At 52.8% G+C, this 10,000-nt stretch overlaps 1 protein-coding gene across 1 annotated transcript; it reads left to right on the plus strand.

Moving 5' to 3' along the window:
- The first annotated feature begins 457 nt into the window (after positions 1-457).
- On the plus strand, positions 458-9,079 carry LOC138359796 (homeobox protein engrailed-like SMOX-2). Its single transcript, XM_069319500.1, has 2 exons — positions 458-585; positions 8,785-9,079. The coding sequence occupies exons 1-2, from the start codon at positions 458-460 to the stop codon at positions 9,077-9,079; spliced, it is 423 nt and encodes a 140-aa protein (XP_069175601.1).
- Positions 9,080-10,000: the final 921 nt, after the last annotated feature.

Raw genomic sequence — 10,000 nt, forward strand, 5'->3', positions numbered from 1 at the left:
CGCGAGGCGTCAACCTTCTACCATACTAAGCTAAGCTAGGGGAGCCGGTCGGCCGAGCGGACAGCACGCGGGACTTGTGATCCTGTGGTCCTGGGTTCGATCCCAGCCGTCGGCGAGAAACAATGGGCAGAGTTTCTTTCACCCTATGCCCCTGTTACCTAGCAGTAAAATAGGTACCTGGGTGTTAGTCAGCTGTCACGGGCTGCTTCCTGGGGGTGGAGGCCTGGACGAGGACCGGGCCGCGGGGACACTTAAAAAGCCCCGAAATCATCTCAAGAAGAAGATCTTGGTGATTTTACGCAAAATTATGACCATTAAAAATATTTTTTTAAACGAGTAGAGAAAGTGTTAATTTACAATTCCTTCGCATTGACATAGAGCGAGGAGGGGGAGCAAGGAGGCCAGGTCGAGGACCGGGCCGCGAGGACGCTAAGCCCCGAAACCATCTGAAGGTAAGATGAGGCCGGAGCACCACTGCACCTTGGCATCAAGCAGCAGCAGCAGCAGCAGCAGCAGCAGCAGCAGCAGCAGCAGCAGCAGCAGCAGCAGCAGCAGCAGCAGCAGCAGCAGCAGCAGCAGCAGCAGGTGATGACCATATATCCACACATTAGGTGAAGATCACTACTCATCGCCGCTCTGCCGGGAGTACACACGGCTCAAAGTCCTCCACGATCCTGACGACAATGACCCATAAACGCCAAAGGAAGCTTTCCTATTTGTGAGAGTCTCCCCTCGCTACCGAGTCCCAAACCAAATTATTTGTTTCACTAAACAAAATATTTCTTACACATAAACAAAAAAAGTATATATATATACGCTACGAAACTAATTTAAAAAAAGCTATTGTTTTGCGTAGCCAGAAAGGTGAGAACCCAACCAACCTACCTAACCTATTAGAATAGAAAATAGACAAATATAAACGTTGAATAGAAAACGTCTAATTTGGAGTTGACGGCTTGGGTCAATCTTCAACAGCAGAAACTATGATAGTCTGCCTTCCTCAATAGTCTGATAGTCTGCGCTCCACAATAGTCTGATAGTCTGCGCTCCTCAAACTCCCCATTTCTGTGTCGTGAAGTGCTTCCTGCAGCTGCTTGTATGCAAGCAGCTGCGTTGTGGCTAGAAAGTTGACCCCCGTGGGGTCTAGGAAGGGGGGGGGGCGGCTAGCAGACCCCTTCCCCCCCTTTCCACCTTGGCTAGCCCCCCCCTCCCCCCTAGCCCGGGGGGTCCCAACAACATGAGGTCAGCCCCATCATGGGTAACCACGAGGTCACTAGTCGCTTTGCAAAAATAATTCAACCAATGCGGTATTTCTGCCATTTTCACAATTCAAGGCAACTTATTCAATTATTTTCGCATTTGTGTTAGCACTTCCACCACAATAGGGGTCTCGTAGCCTGGTGGATAGCGCGCAGGACTCGTAATTCTGTGGCGCGGGTTCGATTCCCGCACGAGGCAGAAACAAATGGGCAAAGTTTCTTTCACCCTGAATGCACCCCTGTTACCTAGCAGTAAATAGGTACCTGGGAGTTAGTCAGCTGTCACGGGCTGCTTCCTGGGGGTGGAGGCCTGGTCGAGGACCGGGCCGCGGGGACACTAAAGCCCCGAAATCATCTCAAGATAACCTCAAGATCTCAAGAACTCACTCAAGCACTAGTGCACGATAGCACATCAGATATTACCCATAAATCATGGAGATTATGGGTCAAAAATATTACAATATGCCCGCATGCTCAATTATTTCTGAAAATACCCATTTATATAGCAATATAAACGGTTGCTATCGCGGCCATTGCTCATGGCACTATCCTGGCTACTGTCCCCTGGCACTATCCTACTATCCTATTTAGGGTGGTTATAAATAGGAGCCGCCTCGTATGGGCCAATAGGCCTTCTGCAGTTGCCTTTGTTCCTATGTTCCTGGCACTGTCGTTGGCACTGTCACTGGCTCTCTGTGTAGATTCCCAAATCCCTCAGAACTTGTACAGGGTCTGACCACCCACAACGGTAATGGGGACCACCCACAACGGTAATGGGGACCACCCACAACGGTAATGGGGACCACCCACAACAGAGACAGTAATAGGGACCACCCACAACAGAGACAGTAATAGGGACCACCCACAACAGAGACAGCAACGGTGACCACCCACAACAGAGACAATAATAGGGACCACCCACAACAGAGACAGCAACGGTGACCACCCACAACAGAGACAGCAACGGTGACCACCCACAACAGAGACAGCAACGGTGATCACCCACAACAGAGACAATAATAGGGACCACCCACAACAGAGACAGCAACGGTGACCACCCACAACAGAGACAGCAACGGTGACCACCCACAACAGAGACAATAATAGGGACCACCCACAACAGAGACAGCAACGGTGACCACCCACAACAGAGACAATAATAGGGACCACCCACAACAGAGACAGCAACGGTGACCACTCACAACAGAGACAATAATAGGGACCACCCACAACAGAGACAGCAACGGTGACCACCCACAACAGAGACAGCAACGGTGACCACCCACAACAGAGACAATAATAGGGACCACCCACAACAGAGACAGCAACGGTGACCACCCACAACAGAGACAATAATAGGGACCACCCACAACAGAGACAGTAATAGGGACCACCCACAACAGAGACAGTAATAGGGACCACCCACAACAGATACAGTAATAGGGACCACCCACAACAGAGACAGTAATAGGGACCACCCACAACAGAGACAGTAATAGGGACCACCCACAACAGAGACAATAATAGGGACCACCCACAACAGAGACAATAATAGGGACCACCCACAACAGAGACAGCAACGGTGACCACCCACAACAGAGACAGCAACGGTGACCACCCACAACAGAGACAGTAATAGGGACCACCCACAACAGAGACAGTAATAGGGACCACCCACAACAGAGACAGCAACGGTGACCACCCACAACAGAGACAGCAACGGTGACCACCCACAACAGAGACAGTAATAGGGACCACCCACAACAGAGACAGTAATAGGGACCACCCACAACAGAGACAGCAACGGTGACCACCCACAACAGAGACAGCAACGGTGACCACCCACAACAGAGACAGTAATAGGGACCACCCACAACAGAGACAGCAACGGTGACCACCCACAACAGAGACAGTAATAGGGACCACCCACAACAGAGACAGCAACGGTGACCACCCACAACAGAGACAGTAATAGGGACCACCCACAACAGAGACAATAATAGGGACCACCCACAACAGAGACAATAATAGGGACCACCCACAACAGAGACAATAATAGGGACCACCCACAACAGAGACAGCAACGGTGACCACCCACAACAGAGACAATAATAGGGACCACCCACAACAGAGACAGCAACGGTGACCACCCACAACAGAGACAGTAATAGGGACCACCCACAACAGAGACAGTAATAGGGACCACCCACAACACAGACAGTAATAGGGACCACCCACAACAGAGACACTAATGGGGACCACCCACAACAGAGACAGTAATAGGGACCACCCACAACAGAGACAATAATAGGGACCACCCACAACAGAGACAGCAACGGTGACCACCCACAACAGAGACAGTAATAGGGACCACCCACAACAGAGACACTAATGGGGACCACCCACAACAGAGACAGTAATAGGGACCACCCACAACACAGACAGTAATAGGGACCACCCACAACAGAGACACTAATGGGGACCACCCACAACAGAGACAGTAATAGGGACCACCCACAACAGAGACAGTAATAGGGACCACCCACAACAGATACAGTAATGGGGACCACCCACAACAGAGACAGTAATGGGGACCACCCACAACAGAGACAGTAATAGGGACCACCCACAACAGAGACAGTAATGGGGACCACCCACAACAGACAGTAATAGGGACCACCCGCAACAGAGTACGAGGAAGAATGGCAACCCATAAAGGATGAACAAGAAAAAATATACAAAGCTCCCAGAAGATGGTGGAGAGAGGCAGCATCTTAGATGGGAGGAGGAGGAGGAGAGAAGGATGCTAGGAGGATAAGACGGAAGGAAGAAGGAAGAAGAGGTCGGGAATACTGTGAGGTACCAAAGGAAGGATGGTGTTGTCTGAGACACAAACCTGTATGTGCAAGATCGTCTTCCCAGGAAGATAACCTGATATCACCACTGATAAAAAAAACAAGTGAAACTCGGTAAGGGAAGGAGATTCGAACTAAAAACAGAAAACATTCAGAGACACGGGACTCACGGACTCACAGACACGGGACTCACGGAGTCACGGGACTCACGGACTCACAATCACCTCAAGAAGTTGGCTAATGTTACCGCCTCCTAAATTACATTATTCAAACATGTGTACATGTTTATATCTATCAAAGTCGATTTCTAGTTTTTCTTGTTTTTTTACGATAAGAACAGTTTGCATGATCAATGAAATCTGAAGACAAAAATGATTTGTTTTATGTATATAGACGTTTTCCAGATGATTATAAAATGATAGATATTGATAAGGAAAATGCATGCTATGATAGCAGATATGAATTCTAGGGCCTTTTACCATTGTAATGGTACATCCTTATGGGGTCAACCAAGGCACTATCAGCTATCCTATCTAGTGTGTGTGTATGTGTGCGTGTGTGCGTGTGTGTGTGTGTGTGTGTGTGTGTGTGTGTGTGTGTGTGTGTGTGTGTGTGTGTGTGTGTGTGTGTGTGTGTGTGTGTCTGGAGGACTGTATGTCATCTTGAGGTTATCTTGAGATGATTTCGGGGCTTTAGTGTCCCCGCGGTCCTCGACCAGGCCTCCACCCCCAGGAAGCAGCCCGTGACAGCTGACTAACTCCCAGGTACCTATTTACTGCTAGGTAACAGGGGCGTTCAGGGTGAAAGAAACTTTTGCCCATTTGTTTCTGCCTCGTGCGGGAATCGAACCCGCGCCACCGAATTACGAGTCCTGCGCGCTATCCACCAGGCTACGAGGCCCCCGTGGAATCATGAATCAGGTCATGAATACATACCTGGTTGATACCTGGTTGATGGGGTTCTGGGAGTTCTTCTACTCCCCAAGCCCGGCCCGAGGCCAGGCTTGACTTGTGAGAGTTTGGTCCATCAGGCTGTTGCTTGGAGCGGCCCGCAGGCCCACATACCCACCACAGCCCGGTTGGTCCGGCATATTACAGACTATTACTGACAGAGTATGATAGAATATGTTAGAAATTTGTATGGATACCTGAGGATAATGCTTTATATTGCAGTAAGAAAAACAGAAAAGAATAAAATAATTCTGCATCCAGTTAATAAGTTTTGCAAGATAAGTAGACGGGGACAGGCCGAGTCAGCAGCCAGTGGGCCGAGTCAGTAGCCAGGAGGCCGAGTCAGTAGCCAGCCGGCCGAGTCAGTAGCCAGGAGGCCGAGTCAGTAGCCAGCCGGCCGAGTCAGTAGCCAGGAGGCCGAGTCAGTAGCCAGCCGGCCGAGTCAGTAGCCAGGAGGCCGAGTCAGTAGCCAGCCGGCCGAGTCAGTAGCCAGGAGGCCGAGTCAGTAGCCAGGAGGCCGAGTCAGTAGCCAGGAGGCCGAGTCAGCAGCCAGTGGGCCGAGTCAGCAGCCAGCCGGCCGAGTCAGCAGCCAGCCGGCCGAGTCAGTAGCCAGGAGGCCGAGTCAGTAGCCAGGAGGCCGAGTCAGTAGCCAGGAGGCCGAGTCAGCAGCCAGTGGGCCGAGTCAGCAGCCAGCCGGCCGAGTCAGCAGCCAGCCGGCCTAGTCAGTAGCCAGGAGGCCGAGTCAGTAGCCAGGAGGCCGAGTCAGCAGCCAGTGGGCCGAGTCAGCAGCCAGCTGGCCGAGTTAGCAGCCAGCCGGCCGAGTCAGCAGCCAGCCGGCCGAGTCAGTAGCCAGGAGGCCGAGTCAGTAGCCAGCCGGCCGAGTCAGCAGCCAGCCGGCCGAGTCAGCAGCCAGCCGGCCGAGTCAGCAGCCAGCCGGCCGAGTCAGTAGCCAGGAGGCCGAGTCAGTAGCCAGGAGGCCGAGTCAGTATCCAGCCGGCCGAGTCAGTAGCCAGGAGGCCGAGTCAGTAGCCAGGAGGCCGAGTCAGTAGCCAGGAGGCCGAGTCAGCAGCCAGCCGGCCGAGTCAGTAGCCAGGAGGCCGAGTCAGTAGCCAGGAGGCCGAGTCAGTAGCCAGCCGGCCGAGTCAGCAGCCAGTGGGCCGAGTCAGCAGCCAGCCGGCCGAGTCAGCAGCCAGCAGGCTGAGTCAGCAGCCAGCAGGCCGAGTCAGCAGCCAGGAGGCTGAGTCAGCAGCCAGCAGGTCGAGTCAGTAGCCAGGAGGCCGAGCCAGCAGCCAGCCGGCCGAGTCAGTAGCCAGGAGGCCGAGTCAGTAGCCAGCAGGCCGAGTCAGTAGCCAGCAGGCCGAGTCAGTAGCCAGGAGGCCGAGTCAGTAGCCAGCAGGCCGAGTCAGTAGCCAGGAGGCCGAGTCAGCAGCCAGTGGGCCGAGTCAGCAGCCAGCCGGCCGAGTCAGCAGCCAGCAGGCTGAGTCAGCAGCCAGCAGGCCGAGTCAGCAGCCAGGAGGCTGAGTCAGCAGCCAGCAGGTCGAGTCAGTAGCCAGGAGGCCGAGTCAGCAGCCAGCCGGCCGAGTCAGTAGCCAGGAGGCCGAGTCAGTAGCCAGGAGGCCGAGTCAGTAGCCAGCAGGCCGAGTCAGTAGCCAGGAGGCCGAGTCAGTAGCCAGCAGGCCGAGTCAGTAGCCAGGAGGCCGAGTCAGCAGCCAGCCGGCCGAGTCAGCAGCCAGCCGGCCGAGTCAGCAGCCAGCAGGTCGAGTCAGCAGCCAGCAGGCCGAGTCAGCAGCCAGCAGGCCGAGTCAGCAGCCAGCAGGCCGAGTCAGCAGCCAGCAGGTCGAGTCAGCAGCCAGCGGACCGAGTCAGCAGCCAACGGACCGAGTCAGTAGCCAGGAGGCCGAGTCAGCAGCCAGTGGGCCGAGTCAGCAGCCAGCCGGCCGAGTCAGCAGCCAGCAGGCTGAGTCAGCAGCCAGCAGGCCGAGTCAGCAGCCAGGAGGCTGAGTCAGCAGCCAGCAGGTCGAGTCAGTAGCCAGGAGGCCGAGTCAGCAGCCGGCCGAGTCAGTAGCCAGGAGGCCGAGTCAGAGGCTGGCCCACGACAGCTTGGGTTGGACCAACCTTACGAAGGTCTCTCGAGGCTCGCCTCAACGCTAAATCAACCGCGGAAGTCAAAAAATCCTCCGGCATGACAAAGGCCAAGCGAGAGGGGCTACAGGCGCTGGGTACAGCGGTAGCTGGAATGTTTGCCTCACCTTGGGGGTTACAGGGACCTGGTTCCGGGGGGCGCGCCGCCCCCGCTAACAAGGCTGACGTAGGGTCAATGATAAGGAAGCTGGTCTTGTCTTGTACTGGTTCTAGACAGGTAAATGTCTCCAGGACCTCTTTAGTCCTATGAAATTACACAGATTGATATGTGACAAGGTGTACTTACCTATCTGTGGCTACGGGAAAGTGAGGTCTAGCTCTATATGGTCCGGCTAACTGCCTTTTTTTTTTTTTACAGGGATATTACTGCGGGGACGCTAAGCCCCGAAATCATCTCAAGATAACCTCAAGATAAGATACAGTGTGATTTGATGTCTTCCTTTGCCACTAATTCCTTTTGTGCGCATTACCACGATGGTTACAGCTCGACATCTATTACATCAGCGTCTTGCTCGTCTTCCAGAGGTAGCCATGACCATAGCATAGTGGTCTAACTAGCACTTGTGAGAGGCAGGCGCGCCCCCTCTTCTGAACCAATGTTGTCCAAGAACATGATGTCATTCGAGGTATTCTATGATCTCACTTCTTAGCACTCTCTCAACATCACCCCAGCAGAGCCAGCGACTTCCTCACCCCCCCCCCCTCAATAGAGTCAATGACATCAACCAAGGAACTCCAAGGCTTTACCTGGTTGATACCTGGTTGATGGGGTTCTGGGAGTTCTTCTACTCCCAAAGCCCGGCCCGAGGCCAGGCTTGACTTGTGAGAGTTTGATCCACCAGGGTGTTGCTTGGAGCGGCCCGCAGGCCCACATATACCTGGTTGATGGGGTTCTGGGAGTTCTTCTACTCCCCAAGCCCGGCCCGAGGCCAGGCTTGACTTGTGAGAGTTTGATCCACCAGGGTGTTGCTTGGAGCGGCCCGCAGGCCCACATATACCTGGTTGATGGGGTTCTGGGAGTTCTTCTACTCCCCAAGCCCGGCCCGAGGCCAGGCTTGACTTGTGAGAGTTTGGTCCACCAGGGTGTTGCTTGGAGCGGCCCGCAGGCCCACATATACCTGGTTGATGGGGTTCTGGGAGTTCTCCTACTCCCCAAGCCCGGCCCGAGGCCAAGCTTGACTTGTGAGAGTTTGATCCACCAGGTTTTCTATCCCCAGGTGAAACAATAATCCACAGACAACTATAGCCAAACACAGGCGTTCTACACCTCCAAGTTTCACTTGTAGTTCACATAAAAAAAAATGATTTTGTGATACCAGGTTGAGAGCACGGTGACGAGAGAGGTCTCAGCAACCAACCCGTTCTCGCACTTGCTTACTGTCAATATTGGCTTATTTAATAAGTGCATATGTGACATACTAAGTGATTGTGAATATTTTAGTTTATCTTGAAAAGCTTAACATACTAAGAAGGTTAGGTGAGGTCGGTGTTTTCTATGAAGCTTTTCAACGTAAACTAAAATATTCACAATCAATTAGTATGCACATATGTACTTATTAAATAAGCCAATATTGACAGTAAGCAAGTGCGAGAACGGGTTGCAGCAACGCTGTTTGTCTTCAAACGGAGCATTAAGACGTCCAGTGTCTTCAAACGGAGCATTAAGACGTCCAGTGTCTTCAAACGGAGCATTAAGACGTCCAGTGTCTTCAAACGGAGCATTAAGACGTCCAGTGTCTTCAAACAGAGCATTAAGACGTCCAGCGTCTCAAACGGAGCATTAAGACGTCCAGTGTCTTCAAACGGAGCATTAAGACGTCCAGTGTATTCAAACAGAGCATTAAGACGTCCAGCGTCTCAAACGGAGCATTAAGACGTCCAGTGTCTTAAACGGCGTGATGTCCAGTGACCACCCTCGCCTGCCGTGTGTGTGCGGCTATCTTGTGTGTGTGTGTGTGTAAGTCTGTTTACACGCAGCTCTCTTGATCTCCTGTGGGCTGGGGTTACAGTAACATTGTTGGCAATTCGTGAGAGTAATCTGGGAAACTTGGAGTGACTTTGTGTGCTCACTGGTCACGATATTCACGAGGCAGGGGTGAGGAGGCAGGGGTGAGGAGGAAGGGGTGAGGAAGGGGCAGGGGTGAGGGGTGCGTAGTGAGGGGCAGTGATGAGGGAGAGAAACACACTAAACAACTATAGCCCGTGCCCGCTCCTGTGCCAGGTAAGTTACGGGATCACCATAGCCCGTGCTACTTGAAACTTGTTCCGAGTAGCTGAATCTATAACAACAACAACAACACACTAAAGTATGAAGACCATTCTAAGACATACTAGAAACAATGCCTAATCAATCATTTACCCGGTGTCATAACACTGAGATTACAGCTGCAATGCTGTCATCAAACAATCGAATTGGTATTGGCATCTCAGCTCAACCCCCCACAGGAAGAGCCAAACCGGAATGACAGCGGCTCAGAGGGCCAAACAGACCACAGAACTTGACCCAGCGCGTATAGCATACTGTTAGTCTATCTCCTGTCTATTGGACAGAAGATTGGAGAGAGAGACATGGAAGGCCGTTACAAGCCTGGGTGTTACGACTGGTACACACAATCAATCCTCACAATCTTCCCCACGATTGTTAGCTTGTGCTACAAGCGAGCCATACGTTGGTCCTACAAGTCTTACCTGCTCGATTGGGTTCTGGGAGTTCTTCTACTCCCCAAGCTTGACTCCCAGCCCGAGGCCAGCCTTGACTTTTGAGAACTCGGTCCGCCAGACTGTTGGTGGATGG

The sequence above is a fragment of the Procambarus clarkii genome, chromosome 93 (genome assembly GCF_040958095.1).
Source record: "Procambarus clarkii isolate CNS0578487 chromosome 93, FALCON_Pclarkii_2.0, whole genome shotgun sequence".
Classification (NCBI taxonomy): domain Eukaryota; kingdom Metazoa; phylum Arthropoda; class Malacostraca; order Decapoda; family Cambaridae; genus Procambarus; species Procambarus clarkii.

Excerpts from the sequence above, each read along its gene's own strand:
- LOC138359796 (XM_069319500.1), top strand. The coding sequence starts at position 458 with ATGAGGCCGGAGCACCACTGCACCTTGGCATCAAGCAGCAGCAGCAGC. Across the intron at positions 586-8,784 it reads AGCAGCAGCAGCAGCAGCAG|TAAGCAAGTGCGAGAACGGG; the intron begins GTGATGACCATA and ends CAATATTGACAG.